The 27,294-nt window shown below is 40.9% G+C and overlaps 1 protein-coding gene across 1 annotated transcript in view; it reads right to left on the bottom strand.

Annotated features, from left to right (window-relative positions):
* The window catches only part of Patj (PATJ crumbs cell polarity complex component), a 292,270-nt gene that overhangs the window by 115,725 nt on the left and 149,251 nt on the right, over positions 1-27,294 (bottom strand). The window contains exon 28 of the mRNA XM_051188206.1: positions 11,542-11,633. Within this exon, the coding sequence (XP_051044163.1) occupies positions 11,542-11,633 (92 nt within the window). The remainder of the gene's footprint in view (positions 1-11,541; positions 11,634-27,294) is intronic.

The following is a 27,294-nucleotide window of genomic DNA, read 5'->3' as shown; positions in this document are numbered from 1 at the left end:
CAAAACAGAAAATAAATTATGCAAGGTGGGAAGGAATTGGAATCATTGTGCATTATTGTTGGAATGTAAAATGGTGAAGCTGTTACAGAAACAGAATGATTGCTCCTCAAAAAGTCAAGACAGAAGAATGGGCTGACTAAGCAATTGTACGTGCAGGTCTACATCTAATAGAAATCAGGTCTCAGAGCAGGTACTACACACTGTGCTCATAGCTGCATTATTTACAATAATCAAAAGGTAGAAATAGATATAGCATATCCATATGCTGGAATACTGCTAGTTTCAAAAAGGAAGAAGATTCTGATACATGCTACAACATGGATGAACCCTAATAACATATGCCAAACTAAATAAACCAGCTGGACAGGTCACCTACTGCAAGATTCTGCTTACATGAGATACCCTGTTTAGTTAAATTCAAACTCCTGCTGTCAAAATCTAGGGGAGGGAAGAATAGACACAGAGTGTGCTGGTTCATATTCACTGTCAACTGATGGAGGAAGAATTACCATAAGAACACACCTGTAGGTGTGTCTATGACAGTGCTTTCATGGAAGGTCAACTGAAGGAGAAAAGCTGCGATCAATCTGGGTCTCAAATGGGATAGAAAGGACAGAGTGAAGTGATGATCAGCATTAACCAGTGTCTGCTTCCTGACTGTGGGTGCAGAGTGACCAGCTGCCCAGCTACTCCTGCCACGCCTTCCCTTCCGTGATGGGCTGTACCCACAAACAACATAAATGCTTTCTTCTTGAAATTGCCTTTGGCAGGCATTTTGTAACAGCAACTAGAAGAGTGATACACATTTAAGGTTATTTTTGTTAGAACATACTGTACATACGTTTCCACTCTTGTTGAAGGTATTGTTCCTATACAGCTCATTTAACAATGTAATGTAAATTTCTAGTCCTTGAAAGTAATTATTACAAACTATTGATGATAATTAAATACAGAATAATAGTCATCTATAATAGTCAAACTTATAGTCATGTTAGGCATGTTTTCATACAAAGATATATTCAGATACATGGTCACAGAAGTAACATGTAAAACAAAGCAAGTTATTATACCACCATGAGAACAAAATTCCTTCCTGAAAATATTTCAGAAGACCAAATAGCTTTCAACTCACAACTGGGAAAAGAAACCATCAAGATAGCTCAGGATACCAAGCTGAAAATTCCAAACCCTCTAAGGGTTGCAGGGAGGAACCTGACATCCTGACCCATGGTATACAAAGGTATCCCCAGCGAGTTCTCAACAGTGTTATAAAGTCCACATAAAAGGGGGCTAAAATAATACTACCAGGTCCACATCTGCAGGGAAGACAGCTGAAGCAGTGGGAAGCTTTAGGATGTGGTGGGTGACGTAGCCCACACACAGTTAACCACAGAGATTCCCTCTGGAAGACAGTGCAGCACATAGCCTTACTCTCTGAATCCAGGCTGGGAAAACCTACATGCTGAAATATCCAGCCCTTCCATAGGACAAGCAATGGGAGATGACTCTCTCATCAGAAAATTGCCACTGACAAATCCTGCCTGAGAATCAGTGCTAACTCACTCCAAAGCCAATGACAGGCTGGAGGTGGACGGAGATCCACAGAGGAGACTTGTTCAGAGCTGTCATGCTCTGCAGAAGATATTCGCAGGCTAACAAACCCAGAAGTCCAGGCTAAAGTCTACCTGTGACAAGGCTGTGGTGGCTCACTGCCTCTGCAGACTCTGAGCCCAGCCATTAGAATTCTTTGGCATAAGTGATGAAATGAACTTGGAGCAACTTAAGCAAAACAGACTTTATTGGAGGGACACTGAGATCTCAGAGTAAACAGAAAGGTCATAGGACCTGGCATCTAACAGTCAGGAACCAAGGGACCTCGGAGGAAAAGAAAGCAGTAAGTGGGATGATTGATAGGACAGTAGGAGTATGCCTGCTTCCACTTTTGATGATAGGGCAGTTGGAGCATGCCTGCTTCCACTTGCATGACAGGACAGTAGGAGCATGCCTGCTTCCACTTTTGATGATAGAACAGTTGGAGCATGCTTGCTTCCACTCTACCCAGCACACTGTAGGTCACATGACCACTCACTCTCCACACCTCAGCACTAAGAGCAAAGTTATGTTCCTCCAGCTTTCTTTTTTCTTTTGGAGACAGGGTTTCTCTGTAGCTTTGGAGGCTGTCCTGGAACTCACTCTGTAGACCAGGCTGGCCTTGAACTCACAGTGATTCGCCTGTTCCTTCAGCTTCTATATAGAAAACAGGCATCTCGATTTTTTGTTCGTTTTTGTCCCCCTGTGTGTGTGTGTGTGTGTGTGTGTGTATGCACGCAAAGAGGGTATTTCTCCTTCCTTTATGTGGGTCCCAGTGATCATACTGAAGTTGTCAGACTTGGACTTGGTGGCAATTGCTCTCATCAGCAGAGCTATCTCAACACCCCTTAACACCTTTTAAGCTTAAATTGTATTCACTTACTGGTTTTGTTGTAAGTTCAGTTTATAAACTACACCATTTTCAGAACAAATTGGGGTTAAGATTATTTGAGGTTTGATCGTATGTTGAAATCATTGTTATGATCACAGGAGGTTGGACATTTAATCCAGTCGTAATTCCATGCATTTCTGGAATTGTCTTACGCCTTTGAAATATCTGTAACAGTAAGATTTCCTTTTGTGAGTGTGATTTATCCAGTCTCAAAGACCAGATGTTTCACAGGACCATTCATGAATCATATGAATTCACAAATATTTAAGTATTGGGACCAAGCTAAATCCATCCTTTCCTTTCCTTTAATAGAGATTGAACACAGAGCCTCACACATGCCAAACAAATGCTGTGTGGCTGAGCTACACCCAACTTCCATCTTTCTTGAATAATTTATAAAGTGTCTTTGAAAATCAGGTTTTTTGTTTTGTTTTGTTTGTTTGTTTGTTTGTTTTTGTCCCTTCCTCCCCCCATTGGGGAGAGCTAGTAATTTTTTTCTTTGCTATTCCCGCCTCTTGACAGTACAGGCAGGCATCAGTTTGCAGGAATTATGACTGTGTTTGTTTGAGCCCAACCCACTGGTGTTCAAAATATCCATTTATGAAACCACTGGGGACGCTGTGATCATATTTTCTTTCAGTCGACATTTAGTCTCTGGGGCTGTGAGTGTGACTGAGTGGGAAGCACAGTTGCCTGGCACATGGAAGTGTACATGCCCATACCTTCACATATACATATCAAGCACACATGTATACATATACAATCATAATAAGCAAACAAAAATTTTATAGACACATAAAACATGGGTATTTCTGTACAGGAAAGATGTACTAGAAGAAATAAGCAAGAGTTAGTTTTCCAGAGCATTATAGAGGACCCTCACTGGTCCACCTACTGGCCAACAACAGAGAAACAGCCTGGATGGCACCAGTGTCCCTGCTGTCTTCTTCCTCTGACCTACTGTGGATGTCAGCGCTAATGGAGGCCTCTTCGTCAAAATTCTCAATCATGGATGATACCCACTGAGATCTTGAAGACTTCCTTACAGGATTTGAAATCATACACACACACACACACACACACACACACACACACACACACACACAGAGAGAGAGAGAGAGAGAGAGAGAGAGAGAGAGAGAGAGAGATGGATGGATGGATGGAGGGAGGGAGGCAGGGAGGCAGAGAGGCAGGGAGGGAGGGAGGACTGTATTCTTCCAAGAAGGAATGCTTTTTCCTGACACTCAATGTTCATATGCACCAGCTAACACCCCAGCCTTTGGCTTCCACACATGCTTGTTTCCTTTCCTTTGGGTCTCAGCTAAACATCTCCCCCTGTGCTTACTTCCCACAGTCCTGAAGGCTGCATATGTAGCTTGCTCTTTATTCCCGTATCTTCGATAGGGAATAGACTGTAGACTATTTATCTCATTCACTGCCTCACCTTAGTGTTGCTATTGCATATTTTGCATCACTGACTACAGCAATGAGAACAGTAAACTCTTGTTAAATAAACAAACAAATGAACGATCCTTTATAAAATAAATCTCATACCAAACATATAAGCCTTCCCACCTATTTCTCAAGTTAGGTCTCATGAGTCAAGTGTGCAGAGAGTTTTACAGCAGGGAGGGATTCAAGCTGATTGTTTGGATAGGTGCTGCCTAGAGATGTCTCTGACATTCACATTAATTTCAAGTCAATATCACCCTTCAGGAATATGTGCAGGCCACACTATTTTTAATTGCCAAAACAAGACATATGTTCAATCGATACAGAAGGGTGGCTCCTGTGGTGAGTTCCCTTTTACTCAGTAAGTCCTGGCAGCTAGCACTAAATCCTTCCAAGGGTTTCAGTTTCATTTGCCTCCTTTAGCCCCGGGAGTTTTTATACAATACACATGTAATTACATAATGGAGAGTGAGTTGTTATACATGACATTTAATTTTCCATAGTGGGGGATGGCATGACAGGAGCTTCAGGCAAGATCATTAATCTCCTTGGCTCCTTGCACACCACATACAGACGTTCATCCATGGTATGAATTCAGCCTCCTCTGTGTAAACTGGCTTGCTTGCACAGAGAGGAAGTGTAGTATGTGGCACAGATTGTAATATGCATCCAGATGGTGCAGAGGTGAATAACCTTACTATAACAAAGCCTGTATGCTTCAGATTCAGTTATGGAACCATGTGAAACAATCATATATAAAGAAAGGGAGGAGCAGTTATGTATATTCTGGGTACTTGCACTAAAGACTCACAGACCCCAGAAAATAATGTCAACTAATGTGAATGAGTCCAAGTGTTAAGAGAACAGGACATGGATGGGATCCTACGTGCATGCAGCATGTATTGATAAAGACTAAGAGATGCACTTAACTAAAACATTACACATGGCACATTTTAACAGCACTTTTTCCCCCTGAGCGCTAATTATATCCTGAAACTTACAGCTAGTTCTCATTTTTATATCTATGGTCAATAAATTTGAAAAAGAGTCACCAAGGTATAAAAGCCAATAATTTCTGTTTAAGGGAACGGCTTAGAAAATAAATAATTTCTGTATGATGGAAAGGCTTAGAAAATTAATAATAATTTGAACTAACGGGAAAATGTTTCCAAACAGAAGCATCAATTATGGAATATTTATATAATGTATATTTATATATTACATATGTATCTACATATAAATGCATTTTTAAAATAATATAACCCAGTACAAGTGATATGGACTTTAATCACATCACTGGTGCTGAAATGATTCGAGTTAACTTGCTGAAATTTCATAACAAATCAACTTTTAGTTCATTTAGAATCTGGTTCCCAAATGGGTAAAAGGCAGGTTTCTTACAGTCTGAAAGTGGCAATGCATGAGAGGCTGAAAGACATGTGCGTGAGTGATGAGCTAGGCAATCATGAGCATGAGATGTTGGCCAGCATCTATGATGTACAGCCACTGTGGATAGATGGATGCTAAACTCCTGCAATACCCACAATGGTAACATGTAGGTACAAACCTGGACCGACTCCATTGCTTATGTTCCAGAGGCCAGAACAGGAGATAGAGTACATGAACATGATAGCCCCTCTATCCAGTGTGCCAGTGACTACAAACAGGTCACCGCATAGAAGTGTATACAATTCTACCAGTGTCCTCCATTTGTCCTATACAGATCTAATGGGAAAAGAAACATGTGCTTCAAATGGTGACATGATTTAATGTTACTTACTTAAGTAAAATTGGTATTTTTCACGGACATGTGGATTTATTATGTTAGGTGTTTCTCTGCACATTCCTTCAAAAAAGTTATTCTACTCCTTGTTAATAATAACATGTGAAGCTCACTTAAAAAAATAAGCTAATGATGGAAATTAGATCCCTTTAATGATGTTTCCAGGAAATGGTTTGACATACTATTCCCCGCTTTGGAATGTTTAACTATGTAAAGATGTGTTACATTTGTTTATGCTGTACACTAGTACTTTAACTTTTGTTTATGCTCCATTTGTTTAATTATGAAAAGATGTGTTGTGAAGAGGCATAGGTGGAACTGGTGGGCAGAGAGAATAAATAGGAGCAGACATCTAGGCTGGAGAGAATGAGAGGAAGAAGAAGAGAGGGGAGACCAAGGGGGATGCCTGGGGCCAGAAGCCGGGCAGCCTCCAGGCAGCCAGAGACAGCAGTGAGAGTAAGATATACAGCAAGAAAGGGTGAAAAACCCCTGAGGCAAAACATTGATGAGAAGAAACAGTTAAGTTAAAAGAGGTAGCTAGAAAAGAGCCTAAGCTAGGCTGAGCATTCATACCCAGTAAGAAGTCCCTGCGTCATGATTTGGGTGTTGTTGGTGACCCAACAGAAAAAACCTGGTACATTTCCTTTTCCTGGTGCATATTCATTATGATGTAAGGAAAGATTTTTACAGTACAAATATGCTTTGTGTAACAGTATCAAACCTGGGGCAGCACAAGAAGAACCCAGTTCCATGACAAGGACCAACAATGTAGAAGGAGAGAACTGATCTTATAGGTTGTTTTCTGACTTCCATACTCATGCTGTAGAACATGGATCATCTTATATGTCCCCCAAGTACACACATGAACACTCATGGATGCATACAAACAGAGATGTAATCAACACCCAGCACCCTGAAATTAGAACACAGAGGACAGCATTCTTGTTCCATTTCCTCTCTTCCTTTTTTCCCCTTTCCCCATCCCTTCATAGCTTTTCCTGCCATATTCACTGCTGTCACTGCTATCACATGTCACCACTGCAGTAGACAACACTGTGACAGGTCTTCATCCCCACATCAGACCAGGATGCTGACTAAGCTCACACAGCCTAGGCATAAACAGCTGGATTCCAATTCCTGGGATGCTAGACCCAAGGTTTTGTCTTCAAATTTGCCTCCAGGTATCAGGGGAGGGTGGAGGGAGTCTTCCCTTTCTAGGTAAGCATTCTCAGGACAAAAGTTCCTTCCATTTGGGCAAGTGAGGCTTAATTCATTGTCAGCACATAAAATACTAGATACATATCAACTCGGCTCAATACAGCTTGGCTGTCAGCACAATGCACATCTCTCCTGCATTCCAATGTGGATAGAAGAAATTGTACAGAATCACTCCTACAACTTTGTCCCTCCTAGAGACCTCTTCTTTTGTGGTTTTCACTTTTGGCCCTGCACATGCACGCTGTGCATGCTCTCAATCACTCAGCTACACTGCCAATCCATTTTTCATTTTTCTATAAAAATGTGAAAGGTATTTCAAACTTACTAATTTGGGGAAATTATGAGAAGCTAGTGTTAGACACAAAAAATTTTGAATTATACGCATACATAAAATGTATGAAAATTCACACAATAATAAGTTACCTACTATCATTTTCACTTTGGAGAAGACTCTAGAACTTCTCTGTGATAGTTTAAAAGAGAGTAGTCAACAACATTTTCTGAATGCTTAAGATAACTTAAGGACCTTCCAAGTGCAGTACATGCTATGGTCTGAATGTTTATGTCCCCAGGCCTGTATGCTGAAACTTAATTACTAAGGTGTCGGGGTTATTTGGGGGGGTTTCTGGGGAGATCTGCTCTGGAGGTGGAACTCTCTTGGGATTCTTGCTGTTATAAAATAGGCATAAAGAAGCTGCTTTGACATTTAAAGAACTAGCAAGAGACAGGAAGTAGGCCCTTACCAGACACCAAACCTGCTACCAGCACCTTCCCTTCAGGAAGCCCTCAGGACTTGGAGAAATAAGTTTATAAGTCACCGGGTTTAGAGTATTTATTTTACTAGCAGCCTCAAAGGAACGTGATTCCTCATGTAATGAAACCTTCTCAGTGTATATTGATAACTTCTAAATCGCTGAGTATTATTACCCTTAGCAAATAGTCACTTATTGGCCTCCTCAATCTTGCACACACCATTAACTTAGGGAGCAAATTCTCATTTGATTCACCCCACTCGAAACACAACAAAAACCAACCAGACAAACAAATGAGAACTTGAAACTATCAGAAAAAGGAGCTGACAGGTCCTTAGTGCTCTTGAGACTATGCATCTCTGTCTCCTACGATCAACTTCATGTTGCTTGTCTTTCTTTACAGGAGGAGGAGGATTCAGACTCCCAAATCCTTTCCTACATTAAATGATTTGCTTTGGACTCTATTCCATTTCCTTTCTGTTCCATTAAAACAGGACACAATGAACTAGCAATAAAGTCCCCACCAGAGCTCAAACAGTAACACACTATTAATGATAGCCCTTGTAACTGTAGCTAATGCTGTCCACCAAAAGAAAGCCAAGCACTTTGGTTTATGCTAAAATAAAAATACAAATATATATGTCATATAAATAAAATTCCTAAGGCTGGGTAGCTTATAAAGAAAGACACTTGTTTAGCTCATGGCTTTTCTTTTAATTGAAAAATACTTTTTGCCATACAAATTATGCTTTCTCTTTCCTCAATTACTACCAGATCCTCCCTACCCACAAACTTATGTTCTTTTCCTCTCTTTCTTTTTGAAAATAAACAAATATAAACATAAGCAAAAACCAAGAAACATCATGCCCTAAATGGAAATCAGAATAAACAGGCAAAAGGTAAATTAGCCAATAAAGTGCACAAAGAAAGCAAAATTTGACAAGTCGAAAAAAATTCCATTGAGATTGTTTGTGTTGGGCAACTACAAGTGTGGTTGATATACCCAGTAATATTCTATTAGAGAAAACTGATAACTGTTTGTTTGTTTGTTTGTTTTCTTTTGAAGACAGGGTTTGTCTGTAGCTTTGGAGCCTGTCCTAGAAAGCACTCTGTAGACCAGGCTGGACTCGAACTCAGGGATCTGCCTGCCTTTGCCTCCTGAGTGCTGGGATCAAAGATGTGTGCCACTACCACAAGGCACGGATAGCTTCTAGGTTAGGGGTGGAAGAACATGTCTACTTCCTCTTCTCAATGCTGGGACCCCATCTGGCTTGAACCTGTGCAGACCCTGTGCATGCTGCCAGTCACTCTGAGTTCATACGTGGATCAATCTTGTTGTGTCTAGTTTCCTTGGAGTCATCCATCACCCAGTTGTTACAATTTTTCCAACTCTTCTTCCATGTGGATCCCTGAATCTTGAGGGGAAGGCTTTGATGAACACATACAACAGAGAACTTCAAAGTCTTGCACTTCTGTACATTGCCCAGTTTGTGGATCATTGTGGTAGTTCCCATCTACTACAAGAAGTAACTTCTCTGATGAGGACTAGTTCATGCTTTCAAAGGCTGAGCATCCAAACAGCATTGTATAAGCTGTGGTGAGGAACTATACCATAAACGAACTCATTTGAAGCCCCTGACAATGGGAAGTGCAAGGAAATCCCGAAGAGGACATTGGTAAGGGAGTCTCAGGAGTTGGCTCAATGCATAGGTACACACAAGAAGATCTCCCCGTTTGGAAGCCAGAACAAAAATACTAGTCATGAGGAAAGAGCTGTTAGGTAGGAGAAAAGGATGCAGCTGGAGGGATTCACCAGGAGAAAGAACAAGGTAGGGCTGAAAGGCTATGTGGGAAGGTTTTTCAGCTGCAGCATTGCCCAACCTGGGAGCAAAACTACCCATGAATGCCAGTGTTCCCAGCAGTGGGGAGGTCTGACAGGTGGTAAATATCGATAAAGGGAAAAACAACAACCATTTCCATCTTGAAAAAACACTGAATATTCTTTCAGCACATATCCTGGGCTTTTCATTGTGTTGGCCATTTTATCTGTTTCCTTTGCAGAGCTTGGATAAAACTCAGGGCCTTGAGTATTCTAGGTAGTGCTCTACACTGAGCTGCATTCCCAGCCCATATTATTTTCAAAATTTTTGGTTTATTTATTTTATGTTATGTGCACAAGTGTTCTGTCTGCATATGTGTGTACCATGTTCACACCTGGTGCCCAAGGAAATCAGAAAAAGAGAATTGGCTCTCCTAGAACTGGAGTTACAGGCTGTTATAAACTATGATATAGATGCTAGAAATTGAACCCATGTCCTTTGCAAGAGCAGCCAGTGCTCTTAACCATTGAGACATGATGGGAGATATCAATCTGTATATGTTTCTCTTATTGGTTAATGAATAAAGTACTGTTGGCCAATAGGAAAGCAAGATAGGCAGGACTAGGAGACGAGGAGGATTCCGGAAAAAAGTAGGGAGGAGTCAGCATGGAGAGACTGGAGAGAGCAGAACGCCGGCCCCTCTCTCTCCGGTAAGATGAGACCACGTGGAAGTACATAGATTAATAGAAATGGGTTAATATTTAAGACAGAGCTAGATGATAAGAAACTAGTAACTAGCCAACAGAATTTATATCTAATACAGAGTCTCTGTGTGTTATTTGGGGCAGGTGAGGTGGCAGGACCAGGGCAGCAGGGAAAAACCTTATTCATAACAGAGACATTTCTCCAGTCTGTCATCTAAAAATTTTGAAACAAAACAATAAGTGGTAGATGCTTTATGGTGTCCTCTTTAAAAATGATAATGTGGGGGGGGGGGCTGGAGAGATGGGTCAGTGGTTAAAAGCACTGGCTGCTCTTCTAGAGGTCCTGAGTACAATTCCCAGCAACCACATGGTGGCTCACAACCATCTGTATAATGAGATCTGGATCCTCTTCTGGCCTGGAAGCATTCATACAGACAGAATACTATAAACATAATAAATCTTAAAGAAAATTTTTAAAAAATGATAATGGAAGTATAGAGGAAAAGGACATCCAGAAATACTTACCAAACATGGTTACTTATACTACCTCCAAATTATTTAAACTTTATTATTTAAATAGCAGAGACTTAAACAACCTTATATCTTACTGATACAGAAAACTGGCTGCAAGACGTACAGACCCCAGCTCTCACTGACAAGCATTGTAGGAGCTGGTTGGTGAGGTGGCCTGTGTGTGGAATCCCAGACTTCAGAGCTAAGTTTCCTAGGTACATCAATCACCAGCACATTTTTTCTTAATGATAATGTCTCACCCAGCAGGCTGGCCTCCAACTCTCTACGTGTACAAGCATGACCTTGAACTTCTGACCACCCCCCACAACCTCTGCCAACTGCTGGAATTATAGGCACACACTAACATACCTGGTGCTGGGGATGCAGCCAGGATCTAGCAAGTGCTCTACTCCTTCAATCTACCCACATCCCTGACCAGCCCTCCTCTAAGACGCTCTTATACTTTTCTACATTCTCTACTTGTTGGTTCTTTCATGAAGACAATAATGAACCAGCAAATACAAAGCCATGGTGAAAACAGGGAGAGGGCTCCATTACAAATCTACAGAATGTCAGATCCATCATACAGATACTTTTAAAAGGTTATATATAAACTCAACTACCGATTCCATCTTGTGAAACATGAAAAAGCAAGAAAAATCTTAAGAGTTCAAACCATCTACAGTTTTCATAGTGACAAAAAAAGGAAAGTGTAGAATACAGGGACTTCATTAGACAAAACTAAAATAAAATATTCTTATGCCAATAATGGTCTCTGCAGAGGAGACTATATATTTCAAAGCCTTATTTATCTTACCTAATGAAAACCAGTTTGACCCTGGTTGGGGCGGTCTTAATAATGGCAGATGCATTTTGATGACTCCTTCCATAAAGGACCTGATTGTTTATCTGTTTGGGAAAAAAAATAAAATACTTGTAAAAATACAGCCCATATATTTTTTACACAATGAATATATGTATGTATGTATGTATGTATGTATGTGCTTGTGATTAAACAATAAAGTGTGTGTATAGTATTCATTAATGGTAAAAAGTTTCAATATTCTTTATACTACAGGTTCACAAGAGAATTCTAAGCAACTATGAAAAGTCTCCTAAATTCAGCTGTGGCTACAGAGAAAAAGTACTAAACTCCTTGACCCTGTTGCTAAACTTAACTAGAATGGTAGTTGAGCTCAATGCAAAGTTTTACATTAGATAATTCATCTTCTATGGCTTTTCCAGATTCCTAAAGAATGTAGAAAACAACCAACTCCAGTATATACAAAGCTTAGGAGGGCTCACTTAACATGGTACTGCAAGTGTGTCATGGTCATTACATAGCAGATTAATATTAAATACCTGCTTGAAGTTGAATTTTAGGTCAACTAATTATATAGGACATCTTACTGTAGACAACCAATGAGTTATCTGTTTATGTTCAAGGTGTACTGGAATTGTAATTTGACTGGAGTCACCTAAATATGATATAACAGTATATTTAAAATGTTTTCATTTCAGATCTCCCCACTGATATATAACAATTACAATCATTCTCTCTTACCATCCATCCAGTTCTGGTCCCCTCATGTGTTTGATACAGAACTAGTGACCTGTATGGTTATGTTAGCCCTATGTAGCTGTGGCCTTGATAACTTCTACAATCTTAGGAACAGTACAGTACACTCAATTATACTCAAGGGGACTGGAATCTTGAAATTGGTGCTTAATCCATCTGCCCTGGATGTCTCTATAATGTTGAATCTGGACACAATTCATGTATCTTTGAAAACACTATTTCATCACAGTGGCTACAATGAGAAAGCAAAGGGAAATAAACACTTCAAAGTGTGGGATGGAAGCAGAATACTTTTAACTGTCTTTGGAAGCCAGTCCATCCGGGTGCCTAGGGAGGTACAGCCACGGCTAGCAGGCTACTTTTTCATTCTGCCTCTTATTCTGTTGTGTTTTACTCCTGGCTGAGCTCATTAACATCAGAGAAATGCACTGACTCCCACACTTCCAGTTATTTCTGACTTGCTTTCCTATTCGATAAAGGAATTCAAGCAGCTGTTCCCAAGTGGTTCTGAGAAACTACCACAGATCATGGATATGCTCTTGACACCTGAAGGAATTCTCCCTTCACATATTCTGACACTCATCTTTAATAGTCATGCATTTAATAATGTGATTATACCCCAGATTTCCAATACTAATACAAATGTACTAATACTTCCAGAGAGAGGGAGTGAGGGAGGGAGGGAGGGAGGGAGGGAGGGAGGAAGAGAGGGAGGGAGAAAGGGAGGGAGGGAGAAAGGGAGGGAGGGAGGCACACTCTTTTCTTCCTCCTTGGTGCTGGAGATTAAACTCAGGCCCTTCCACACATTAAATATGTACTGCTTGCACACAGCTGAACACTAACCTAAATACCATCTTCTCCAACTTAGTCATCATGCAAAGGCTCTAACAGTAACAAGACAAGCTCTGACTGAACAGTGCCGTGTCCACTGCTGCTGCTTCCTACAGTGCTACAAAGTGGAATACTGGAAACAGAGCAAGCTACTCAAGACACAGGGAACCGGATTTTACTTGATAAAATCTAAAAGGAAAACCTAAGACCTCTAGACAAAAACAAAAAGCTTCAATAACGCCTTCTTTCTGGTTCTAAAAATGATGTAGCCAGGGACCAGTAAGATGGCTTAGTGAGTAGAGGCACTTACAGCCATGTCTGAAGATCTGAGTTTGATACCTGGGACCCACATGGTGGAAAGTGAGAACAGACTCTAACAAGTTGTTCTCTAACACACACACACACACACACACACACACGCACGCACGCACGCACGCACACACACACACCCAAGCACTCATCATCAATTGCATTGGTAGCATTACAAGAAGGCACATGATTTGATGTGGTACTTCATTCCTGTAACCCTCACACCGGCAAGATTGAGGCAAGAGGATTCTGAGTTTGAAGTCAGCCTGGGATACACCAAGAGGCTCTGTTCACCAGAGGGAGTGGAAAGGAAGGAGGGAAAGGAAGAAGTGGGAAGAAGAGAAAAGATGGGAGGAAGGGAGACAGAAGAGAAAGAATGTCTCTGCTATGGGAGGATACAGCAGTAAGGAGGTTGGCTGTCAGGGATCCAGGAAGGAGGCTTCACCAGAGTCCAGAGGCTGGTGCCATGATTCAGGTTTCCCAGTCTCCAGTCTCCAGAACTGAGAAGTAAGTGTGTGTGTGTGTGTGTGTGTGTGTGTGTGTGTGTGACCTCAGCCACATTGGCATTTGTTATAGTCGCTCAAAGTGGTCAAAGTAACAATGGCAATTGCTTGAACTAATTTCTGCTCTTTGAAATGCATTAACTCCACTGACGCAGTTTCTTGTCATTCTAAATATCTATGTTAAACCTAACCTTTGCAATCTCAGAGTCTGATGCTCTCAGATACCCAGATCTTTGCCTTGGAACACACAAAGAAGAAAAAGGAGATAGATTTTCTGTCACAGGAAATTTCTATGAGGCATTTATTATTATTATTATTATTATTATTATTATTATTATTATTGATTATTGTTATTGTGGTACTGGGAATTGAACCTAGGACCTATTCAGAACATGCTAAATAGGTGCTCTACCATTCAGGCATATCCCCAGCCCAATCTTTCTTTGTAACTATTTCCTTTCCTGCCTGCTCATATCCTTCTGCCTGCCTGCCTGCCTGCCTGCCTGCCTGCCTGCCTATCTATCTATCTATCTATCTATCTATCTATCTATCTATCTATCTATCTATCTATGTATCTACCCACCTATCATCATCATCTAATCATTTATTTAGAGACAAAGTCTCACTATGTAGCTTAGGCTGACTTGGAATTTGTCATGTGGTTCACGCTGGCTGTGAATGATGCTCCTGCCTCAATGTCCTGAGCACTGTGATTAAAGGTACCCATCACTCCATCCCATGCCTGACCAGCCATTCTGGTTTGCTGAGTGGCTTTTGGGTTTCATCTTCCTATCACTGACAATGGGGGACTTCTATAACCCTCTAGATACTAACTTCTGTCTTCAGCTCTTGACCCCTGGTCCCAGAAAGCAATAATAGATATATTTGGTGAGCTAATTTTCTCCCACGCTCTATAATTAAAATCCCATTCATGAACAAGTTATAGCAACTGTGGATTCCAAGGTTCCAGGCTACAGCCATGCCTGCACTGTCAAAGCTAGTGAGTCACACTGAAGGTTTCCATGCACATGCTTTCCCTCTCAGGGGTGGCTTTCTGCCTCCATAGTGAGGAAAAGCAAGACCAGGGTGGGATAATCAATCCCAGTATTCGTAGTTTGCAGCAGAAGTAGAATTAGGGCTAATCTAGTGCAGAATCGGCCAAAGTAAATGGATGTAAATTCTTTTCTAACACTGTACAAACTTTCACTTTAAAGGTCTTTAATGAGGTTGGTTTGTTTCCATCAAATTAATTATGCAAAAATATTAAAGAGAAAAGTTTTCAAGTACCCCTAATTTTCCATATTTTGTCTGAACAGGAATATAAATTTATGCTGAAAGCAGCTCAATTCAATCTACTCAAACAGCATATAAAATTGGAAGTAAAAGTTAATTAACTTAAGCTAAAGTTGAAAATGTTAATTATACAAAATTAAAATTTAGTTCAAGAAACAGATTTGCCTAAGATTTGAACATCATGTCATAATTTACTTCACTCAACTATCTCCCCCCCATGCTTTCTTTTTTAAAGCAAAACGATCTATTATAGAAGCTGATAAACTATTATTGGGGAGCTGAACTGAAACTCATTATGTGAGTGACTGACAATGAAATTGGAGCCCTTCCCCCATCTTTACTTTGAACATCTGAACATCATAGTTTAAGACATTAGAATCTATTCTTTAACTTTTAAGACAATGTTTATTGAATGTAAATAACAAGGAAGAAAATCAACACATTATATTTATAACCATCACACCTATCAAAATTTCATCCATGGAAGAACATTTCAAACCTCTAAACTTTATTTTGAGACAAGGTCTTAATGAACTGCCTTAGATTACAGGCATATAGCACCATACCCAACTGCCAGATAACTCTTGGTTAAATAATTCTGTTTCATGGTTTTATACTTAGGCATTAAAATGTCACCCTAGGGCTGGAGAAATGGCTCAGTGGTCTGCTCTTCTAGATGTCCTGAGTTCAATTCCCAGCAACCACGTGGCAGCTCACAACCATCTGTAATAAGAACTGGTGCCCTCTTCTATCATGTAGATAGAACAATGTGTACATAATAAATAAATCTTTAAAAAAAAAAAAAGTCAACCTAGCTATACTTTGACTTAAGAAAAAGCAGGAAAACTAGGTTTAATCCATCTGTCACCATGGCAACAATTGAAAACAATCACCCTAAAAAGAGCTGATGAAGGTCACATCTACCTTGATGCATGGTCATAAAAAGATAGTAGTATTCAGTGGAAAATGTGTCAGATAACCACTTCTAAAATAAAAGCTCCTGTGTGGGTCTAAAGAACAATACCCAACATGTGGGCTCTGTAGTGACAGTTTTTGGTATCTATATTTTAAATTTTTTTATCACATTTTATTTTTTTTGTGTGTGTACACACACACACATATGCCTGTCATGACATGAACATGGAGGCATGAATGTAGTCTTCTCCCTCCACCATGGGCTCTGGGGATCCAGGCCAGGTCTAGTGTGTGTGGCAAGTGCTTTCCCACTGATCATCTATGGAACGGTATATGCTTGTGATCACAGCTTAGGGAGGCTGACTCAGGTATGTGGACTGGAAGTTAGCCTGGGCTACTTTGTGACATCTGTGTGTAAAACACAGCTTTGGAATAATCAACAAATAATCATATCTTCCTTAAAAAATAAAGAAATAAAATAAAAAGAAGAAAGGGAGAGAAGATGGATGGTGTCCTATTACCATCATACAATAAGAGGGGATAAATAGATAAATAATCTACCTTTAACAAGAATTCCTATTAATACTGCAGAAAAATGATGGTTTGCCAAGAAACTGAAGATACCTCAACATAACCTTTGAGGGTATGTGTCTTTTGTGTGTGTGTGTGTGTGTGTACATGTTCATGTGTACCTGTGCAGGTAAATACATGTGGAGGCCAGAGGCCAACTTGGTCTGTCTATCCTCGAGGGACTATCTAACTCCTATTTAATAATTTTGTTTTTGTTTTTTTTTTTTTTTTTTTTTTTTTTTTTTTTTGTGTGTGTGTGTGTGTGTTTGCACGTGTAGGCCACAGGGGCCAGAAACATTAGATCTCTTGGGGCTGGAGTTGCAGGCAGCTGTGAGCTGTGTGATGTGGGTGCTGGGAACAAAACTCCTATCCCCAAGAAGAGCAAGCACTCATTTTTGACCTATCTCTCCAGTTCCACACCTTGCTTTTAGACATGTTCTCACTGGGACTTGGGCTCTATCAGTAGGCTAAGCTGGCTAGCCAGTGAGCCCAGGGATTTGTCCTCTGTCTTCACCTTCTCAGCACTGGTGCTACAGGGGTTTGCCACCCCGACTGACGTTTTACACGGTGTTAGGGACTAAACTCAGGTCCTTATGCTTGTGTAGCAAGCATTTTACCAAATGAGCCCTCTCTCCAGTCCAGGCCTAACTCTTAATGGAATTCTTAGCTAGATAAGCAAAAAGGACTCAGGTTACTAGCAATCTGGAATTCCTTTATCAAGAATATCAAGTTGGGTGTGGTGGCATAGGCAGGTGGATCTCTGTGAGTTCAAGGCCAGCCTAGTATATATAGCAAGCAACAGGCTTGCCAAAGGTACATAGCAACACCCTATCTCAAAACAAACAAAAACCAATCATCCAAACAAAAAGAATATCAACGTAAGATGCCCTATCATAGTAATATTTAGCCTAAGGTTATTTCTTTCTCACAAAAATGTGAACATTAGAAATCTACCCCAATTTTTAGTTACTATATTTCCCTCATATTCAAAATGCTTTACAGATATTCAAAACACAATCACCAAAACTCTCCTTACTTCCTTAGAGTTACAGTCTTTCTCCTTTTAATTGTTCAGATTTTATTAGCATTGTGTGTATGGTGTGTGTCTGTGTGTATGAGGACCCTCGCCGGTGCATGTATGTCATGTATGTACCACATGTGGAAGACCACTTGCAGGAGTGGATTCTCTCCTTCCACCGTGGATTCTGGAGATTAAACTGATTAAACATGATTGGCAAGCACTTATACCCAATGAGCCTTCTCCCTAGGCCCAGTTTCCCATGTCAACAGCCACCTTATTAAACAGCTCTCCTACAGAGGAACGATGACATCCTTGTCACCTAAGAACATTTAGCACATACCTCATGTAGTCTAGCACGACCCTGCCACACAGGCCCTGAGACAGAAGGGCCTGTGTTGCTGTAATGAGGACACAGAGACTCATAAGCTCAATGCCTTATAAAAGAGTTTAAGGTATAAAGTGATGCTGCCCAAGTCTCCAGATCCCAAAGCCTGGAGTAAGTCTACAGCCACCAGAACATGTCACAAGAATACTCAGTAGGTCTCAGGGAGCTCCTATGTTTCTCTTAATCCTTAATGTAATCAGTCAGCCATACACTATCCCAAATGACTCCCCACACAGGCAGAATGTCCCCACCTTCCAATTCTCAGCATGGTAGAGGCAGAGGAAATTTCAAACACTTACCACCCACCCACCCCTCACTCATGCTCCCATAAGCAACTCTAGTCACCAATAATTAAACAAAAGTACAAGAAAGTAAAAGGGGGACCAGTAGGGAAGAGAATGGGAATCAAGAGGAGTGGACTAGAGGGTAATGGGGGAAAATATGATCAAAATACATTACATACGTGAATGAAGATGTCATAATGAATACTGTTACTATAGCACAGTACATGCTAATAAATCTTTAAGAAATTCTCTCCTCATCAGAGAATAGCACTATTTTCATACTTCCTTATGTTCATGTACAATATACATACCCAGAATCTGCTAGGTGGCTTAAAGTCTGGTAACGTCCATGTTTGCTAGCATGAGAGGTAAGAATAGTGTCCAACACATGCAGTGGACCCCCATGTCCACATATGTACTTTTGCTTTCTAAGGGTTCAGATCAAATGTGGTCTAAAAGGATTTGATGAAAAATTCTAGAAATACTCCATACTTTAAAAAATAAGTTTTTTGGAACTGGGAGTGGTGGTGCACACCTTTAATCCCAGCACTCAAGAGGCAGAGGCAGGTGTATCTCCGATTCCAGGTCAGCCTGGTCTACAGTGTGAGTTCCAAGATAGCAGGCTACACAAAGAAACATGTCTGAAAAAAAAAAATCTGAAATCCAATCACAATTAAGAGTTGATCTGTCCTTCACACAAACCCTCTTTGTTGACCCTATCCCTCTCTCCCCAGGCTGTCATCATCATCCCCAGAGTCCCTTTGCCCTTTCATGTCTCATAGGTCACAAACTGGGTTCTGCACTACAGACAGAAGCAGCCTTTGTCCAGGGTCCTCACTGTGCACACCTGCTGTTTTACTACTCAGCTTTCAGACCAAATATGCTCAGGCAGACACACTTTACTTAGTAAATGCCACAAGCCATGAAACATTATTCTGGTGACTCAGATGTCCAAAAGAGAGCCATGAAATGTTCCCTTTAGAGGAAAACACAGTAATACACTTGAACAGAAAACTCATTTGTGAAACTTTTATTATAGTACTTTTGTCTCATTGTTATACTTTCTGAGTTACTGTTAATATTGCACTATGCCTAATTTACAAAGCCGACTTTGTCATGAGGGGGGAAACGTAGTATAATCTGGGTATTGGGTTTATGTCTGCAATCCCAGGTCACAAGGCTAATAATATAGCACTTAGCTAGTGAATGAGGTCTCGGTAAACCTGGGCTACAGAGTGAGTCCTTGTCTAAAACACAAAAGAAAAACAAAAACAAACTAAAACAAAGCAACAATGATGATGGAAATGAGCCTTCTTATGAAGGCTAGCACTACCTGTGGCTTCGGGCATCTATGAGGAGTCTTGCTGCACAATTAGCAAAGTGGAAATTCCTACTATACAAATGTAAACCAATTGTGTGTGTGTGGCCAACCTCAGTGTGTCTCTTCCCAGGCTGTACCTCAGTACAGTCATAAGACAGTCGAGGAGGTAGATCTGAAAAAACAAGGGCTGTAAGAGAGGAGTACAATGGTCACCAGTCATGTTACACAGCAGGAAGAAACGCAGAAACCAGAGGCAGGGGAGCCATCAATCCCAAAGGGCATGTTCCTTCCCAGGCAGGCGCCCGATCCCTGTGTTTCAATTTTCCTTAGTGAGCCGTTTCTTCCATTCTTGATATTTCATTTTCATTGCTAACGCGACTAGATTTAGAATCACCTAAGAGACACAACTGAGAGGGTGTTTCCAGATAGATGTAATTAAGGAGGGAAGTTACATTTTGCATGTGTGTGGAGCCAGCTCATGGCTAGGGTTCTGGGCTGAAAACAGAGGGGGAAAGATAAAGACAATGTGAGCACTAGCCATCACCTCTCTGCTTCCTGATTGTGACCAGACACCTCACATTCCCGACTAACATCCCTGCTAGGTGAGCCATATCCACTTGAAACATAAAACAAAATAATTCTTCCTTCCTTGAGTTGTTTTTGATATTTCCCTTCCTTGAGTTGCTTTTGTTAGGTATTTTGTCATAGCAATGAGAAAAATGACCAATAGACCTTCATTTTTTTTCTCTGTTTTCTCTCTATGGTCTTAAGACAATTTGGCTCACTGCAGAGAGCTCAGAGCTTCTGTGAGAGCAACAATGAGGATAACAACACTAAGAATGATTGTTATTCTTCCCACAGAACAGTGAGAGGAGAGAATTCAGCCAAAATACTTAAGGGACAGAAAGACAACGAGGTGCAACTAAATAATTCAAAACTCCTCCCCTAACAAACTGTCATCAGAAAGAGAAGTGGTAAAAATAGAGCTAAAGACTTCACAGCTGGAAGCTCAGGCAGAAAGAACCAGGACACTCAATGTGAACTATGCAATAGTTTCTATGCCTGGAAAAAAAAAAACCCCAAGTCTACAGCAGAAATGAGGGCAAGTTCTTCAGTTATGAAACTCAGAGCCCCACACGTTGTGCATGGACAAGTTCAAAGGAGGACCTGCCTTCCTTCTCTGGTTCTCAATAGAGGAGCATGGTTTTGTCCATTACATTCCTCTTCTAATGAACATAGTGGCATTACAATTTAAAATGGATAACATCATACAGAATTGCGATATGAGAAACTGAGGCAGGATAGAAAACGTTTGGGGACCTTAGGAAGCAACGGGAGGCTTTCACTTGAGTCTGGTTGAGTCTTTTACCAGCTAAGAGTCCAGAACTTTTACACAACTAACACATTTGCCATAAACAAAGTCTACATAGGTTAGATGTGATGGTGCACACCTTTAACCTGGGCACTAAGGAGGCAGAGGCAGTCATATGTCTGTGAGTTCAAAACTAATCTGGTCTACATGAAAAACTCCAAGCCAGTCAAGGCTACATAGTGAGACCAACTCTAAAGGTGTGTGTTTGTATGGGGGGGGGTGTTAATTACATATGTAGAGACAATATTCCCATTTTATAGAGGTATTTAAAATAAAGGATGTTACATAGCAACTAACCTTGCTCAAGACCTAAGTGCTTGTGACCATTGACTTTAAACTTATTTTTCTCCCAACTACTAACCTATGTATTTCTAAAAATTCTACAAACAAAATTATAAACTTTGTTTAGTCAAAATTTGACTTAATTTTCTTGTAACAAATTATTCTTTTGACTTGTCAAAAGTTAAAAAAAAAAAAAAAAAAGGAGGGGGGAGTGTTTCTCAGAAATGCATTTAACAAAGAAAGTAACCAAAATAATATACATGGCTAATACTAAGTTAAGTATGACTCTTCAGAGTTCACACCCATGCCTTTAATGTGAACCTGCTGTTTTCTAAGAGGCAGTCTCTCTCCCTTAGTTGCCTGTGTTTATATGTAATTATAATTTTATTTTAAAAAATGTCTCTGTGTGTACTATTAGATGCATGTTTGCATGTGTGTGCATGGAGGATTGACATTAACTTCAGGAGTCTTCCTTGACTGCTCTCTATGGTATTGACCGTGGCAGGGTCTCTCAACTGAACAATACAAATAGTCTAGCTACCCAGCTTGCTCTAGGGATCCTCTGTCCCTGCCAACTGAATGCTGGAATTACAGGAAGGTCACTGTTGTTGTTTGAAAGATGATAGACCACAACGGGAGTGGCACTATTAAGGGGGTGTGTGACCTTGTTGGAGTAAGTATGTCACTGTGGAGACAGGCTTTGAGGTCTCACATATGGTCAAGAAACGCCCAGTGTCTGAGACAACTTCCTATTGCCTGTGAGTCAAGATGAAGAACTCTCAGCTACTTCCCCAGCACATGTCTGCCTCCTCCCCACCCTGTTGCACCATGATGATAATGCTAAACCTCTGAAAATGTAAGCCACCCCATTAAATGTTTGCCTGCCACTGTCATGGCATCTCTTCACAGCAACTGAAACCCTAACTAAGGCAGTTACCAAACCCAACCAACAATTAAATGGGTGTTAGGGATCTGAACTCCGGTCCTCACACTTGTATGGCAAGCATTTTACCCATGGAGCCATCTCCCTGGCCCATAAATAAACAGCTTTGCTCCAAACCTACTTGTCCTGAATACTTTTCCACAATAGAGCCAAGAATCTCACCTTCATCTGAGTGGTGCTCTTTGAAGGAACTCCTCAAGTGGCTATAGGTGACAGATGTGTCTCTCACTCCAGGACAAAACTCTAGTAGATACATTAAACTGTTCTGAATTAACTTCACTTACCTACATCTGCTACACCTCTTGTCTTACTCTTATGAAAAAGTACTGACAAAAGCAACTTAAAGGAGAAAGGGTTTATTCTGGCTGACAGTGTCCACTGGAGGGTGGTGGTGGTAGCGGCAGGCAGGGACGGCATGGTAGCAGGAGCTGGAAGCATCCACAGTCAGGAAGAGGGAGTGGGACACCCCAGTGACTCACTTCTTCCTCCAGTGCCAGGCTACTTTCTGTTTTTTTTTTTGGGGGGGGGCACTCTATGTAAGTCAGGTTGAACTCAAACTCAAGAGATCCACCTGCCTCTGCCTCCTTAGTGCTTGGATTAAAGATGTGAGCCACCATGGACACTTCTAAAATAATCCACAACCTTCCCAAATCATGTAACTAGCTGGGGACCAAGTGGCCAAAACAAGCGACCCTATAGGGATATTTGACATTCAAACTACAACTGCCCAGAATTTCATCCAGAACTAAGACAGACCCCAGTGGTAGAGTCAGTGTGCTGACCTGCCCATTGCTGCCCGAGTCTCTCTGTTTGCAGGTTGCTGTGAGCTAACAGACAAGATATGTTTTCATGTGGAAAGACTTAGCAACTCTGATGGGCGTTAAGACTCAGTATTTGCACAACTCCCTCCACAGAGCCCAGTTCTTGGCCCCTTTGTAATGGCAAGTCCTCCATAGTCAGGAATCCATCCACCTTTGATTGTGTCAGGAAATAGTTAGCAGGCTCAGATAGCTATGGCTCACAATGCTATGGCGATCAGCACTCTGTACTGTGTGTGAGGCTGACTACTCACGAAGCCATCATCCCATGCTCTGTGAGCTTTTCAGGCTACAAACAGAGTCATGTAAGAATCATAAAATGGGATGACTTTACCTTAGCATGTGTGAAAGTTATATACAAGATCTTTTCACAATGCTCATTTGTGTCAGCTTTAATCAATTCAATTTTAAATAGCTTTCGGGTATTAAAACTCAATAAAGATCTTTGTTGAGATAGGGGCTCAGTTTCTAGTCCTGACTGAACTGGAGCTCACTATATAGACCAGGTTAGCTTTGAACTCACTGAGATATGTCTACCTTTGCCTTCTGAATGCTGGGAATAAAGGAATGTGCCACTACACCTGGCTAAACACTGCTTTAATATGTAATATATTTATATCTAAAGTGTCAAAGCCATTTGAAGTCACTGCCACAGTACAAGAAAAACAAAAATACCTGGTCAATCAATTCTGCATGACTAGATAGTAAGTATCACTTCTGTCAGAAAATTATTGGGAAACATAATTTTATTTCAGTTCTTCCTGTGGTTCACACTACTGTTTCTATACCAGGAGATTTTATTACATGCAGCACTGTAGGGCAAAGTTCTTTCATTAACAATACTTGATAAATATACCTGGGTGTGGTAGTGTGGATGACATGAGTTTGAGTGTAAATTAAAAGATTTTATACCACAGATGCACAGAATCTAGTTACTTACTGGGTTTACAAATCACATCTAAGATTTCTAAAATGTTTCAAATCTAACTTGCTGCCAAGGAACAGAGACCGTGAACAGAGGCTGTGGGCCAGTGCCAACACCAAGAGAAGCCTTTGTAAAGCAGTGGTAAGCACCTGGGTGGTCACTTTACTTCTGTGGTTACAGCGGATTGTTTTCTTATGGAAACAAAGTCACAAGACAAGATCTGAATTTACGGATTGTTTTCTTATGGAAACAAAGTCACAAGACAAGATCTGAATTTACTCCTACCCTGGAAGGTGTGAGAGGTACCCATGACTTTTCTTTTCCACTGTCCCTATACTGGACAGAACTCCATTTAGGCTGTCCCACAGGTCCCACAGCTCCATACAGCAGCCTAATCCATTGTGCCACCAATTCTGTTCCTTCCTGCTTCAGTTTTAACCTGACCCAGCACTTACACCCCCTGCAGGGCGCACCACTGGCCTGTCTTCCCACACTTGCACGGTACACAGGGTTATAAATAAATCCTATATTCAGATGGCAGCACCATGCCCCAGCCTGCACATTTTCAGGGCCTAATTGCTCTGGGAAAGCCAGCACTCTAGTGTAAGCCTCATTCTGTGTGCATGGTAATTATATGCTAATGCCTTCTGAAATTAATTCAGTAACCCCCACATTAGAATTGAAAGGAAGGGTAAAGGAGCTGAGATTTAATCACACTGTCTTCTGGGAGCCTAACAGGAAATTTCTTTTACACATGAATTGTGCCATCGATCCACAGAGCTTCCCGACTATTCTACTGCAACAATGCAATCCAGTACACCAACAATACTGCAGTACCATAGGACACACACACACACACACACACACACACACACACACACAGGCTCTGGGAGAAAAGCAGAGTTTCTGACTTAAAAGAAGCCAGGTATGCTTTTGATAATTCTTTTGCTTGACTTCAGAGTCTTAAGCAAGTGAATCAAGTATAAATCTTAGGAGGCAGTGAGCAAAGGAGTAAAGTAACCATCATGGCCAAGTACCAATGAGACTATAAGCTAGTAGTAGAACAATGAAAATAAGTAAGGCACATAATTGTACCTAATTCAGGGTTGAAGTCATAAAATAAGCATATTTTGGGTGAGAGTTAGGAAATACCCATGGTTTGCTCCATTTCTTAAAAGCCTATTTGCACAATGCAATGTTCCCAACCATTTAATGCTCTTAGCTTTCTTGGTACACATCACTAAATCGATTTCCTATTTTCAGCTAGCAAGCACATCCCAATTCCTCACATATTAAAGAGAAATGACTGCATTTCCCCCAAGCTATAAAAAGAAGCCAGAAAATATTTTCCCATATCAATTTATTTTCTGTCATCCTTGACCTAAAGTCAAAACTGTTAGGAGAGAAAATGGATTTCAATTGCCTAAGATCTGGGTGTGTGTTAAGGTGCTACAGGAAATTATTAAGGAATAAAAGACACTGCTGTGACACGACTTCAGAGACACTAGTATCAACATAAACAAACTAAAAAGACAGAAACACACACATACAAAAATGATAGTTTTTGATCCTATCGGCTAAAGTATGCCAGAGACAGTGGTAACAGCTTGCCTACCATCTTCATCACTAATTTCCCTAAAGAAAGGGTTGCCCCGAGCTTGATGTGGCCCAACCAGGGCACCACTAGCTCAGTGATAACAGGACCTATTCATGCATTACCTGGCATGGGGTAGCCCCATTTAAGGGTCTGATGCAAGTAATACCAACTGTAAACCCAAAGAGGCTGTGGGCACAGTAGTGATTTTTAATAACAACAACGATGAAGCAATAATGAGAAGTAATATGATGAAATGGTGGCGTTCTCAAAATGATCAAGACAAAGGCAATTTTACCCAATTCAGGGAAAGACCATAAAAATAAATGTATCAATTTTGGACTTCTTTTTAGGTATTTAAGGAAGATATTTGTTAAATGACTTGAAAAATCTGAGGCCGAAGAGAGATGGCATGTGACAATAAGACCCGCGTCCCAACATATTTGTATTTGTTGCCAGCGGGCAGAAACTAGAGCATTTACTTGATCTCAGTGTTTGTAACTGAATATATGGCTGCAGATAACAAATGGCCAGATTCAGAAGGCTTCAGGAAGGGAAAGGAGAAGTATAAGGTAAATGCTATTACTCTTTTTCACCCGTGCCTGGCAAACACCTGAAGTTTCTATGCATGAAGGAGGAAGCAGGACTAATTAGCAGTTAACTCTTGGCTATCAGGGGACACAGAGATTTGGTCTCTATCCTTAGCTTTGGCGTAGAGGTCATCATTTTGTAGTTTTCTAGTTGATCAGTGTTCAGTTTTTGCTCTAACATGTGGTGACATCTTGTTTATACTCTAACTAATAAAGCTTGCCTGGAGATCAGAGTGCAGACTTAGCCACTAGTTAACCGTAGAGGCCAGACAGTGGTGGCACACACCTTTAAACCCAGCTCTTTGGATCTGGTGCCTTTGATCCCAGTACTTGGGAGGCACACAACTTTAGTTCCAGCACTAGGGAGGAGAAAACAGAAAGTGACATGGCTGGACAGAGAGAGGAAATGATAAGGTGGGAGGAGACAGGAGCTGGCCCTTATTCGGTCTGAGGATTTCATAGAAGCAAGAGCTCTAGTGGCTGGCTGCTCTGTTTCTCTGGTCTTTCAGCTTTCACCCTCTAATATCCGACTCTAATTAGGACCAATTAGAATTCGTGCTACACTAACATCTGGTCTCTGACTCCCAGTCCTGATTGTTGTTCTAATGAGGGATGGGATCAACAGTCTGGGAACGCTTACTAGTGCTCTACCACTGAGCTACACCTGTATTCTAATTTTCTGTTTTGGTTTTGTTTATCATAACAGATTTTCACTATGTAGTCCTGGCTGTACCAGAACTCACTCTGTAGATCAGGCTGCCTCTGCCTCTCAAGTGCTGGGATTAGAGGTGTGTGCCACCGTCTGGTGTCTATAGCTAACAAATATGCCTAGCTCCACACTCTGAATTCAGGCAAGCTTAATTTGTTAAATCACAAACAAAATAACACCACAGTCCAGTTTGGCTGGGTCTCTCAAGCACTCCCCATCTTTCACTATTTGAGTCCCTGAGCCACCTCTGGACAGTTGACAAGGTCAACATGAAGGGTGACTATCTGACCAGGACCTGGAACCATCAGTCAATATAAATCTCTTGG

This window comes from Phodopus roborovskii, unplaced genomic scaffold (assembly GCF_943737965.1).
Source record: "Phodopus roborovskii unplaced genomic scaffold, PHOROB, whole genome shotgun sequence".
In the NCBI taxonomy this organism is placed as follows: domain Eukaryota; kingdom Metazoa; phylum Chordata; class Mammalia; order Rodentia; family Cricetidae; genus Phodopus; species Phodopus roborovskii.
Note: the sequence above shows the minus strand (reverse complement) of the source record. Positions and strands in the feature narration are given on the sequence as shown.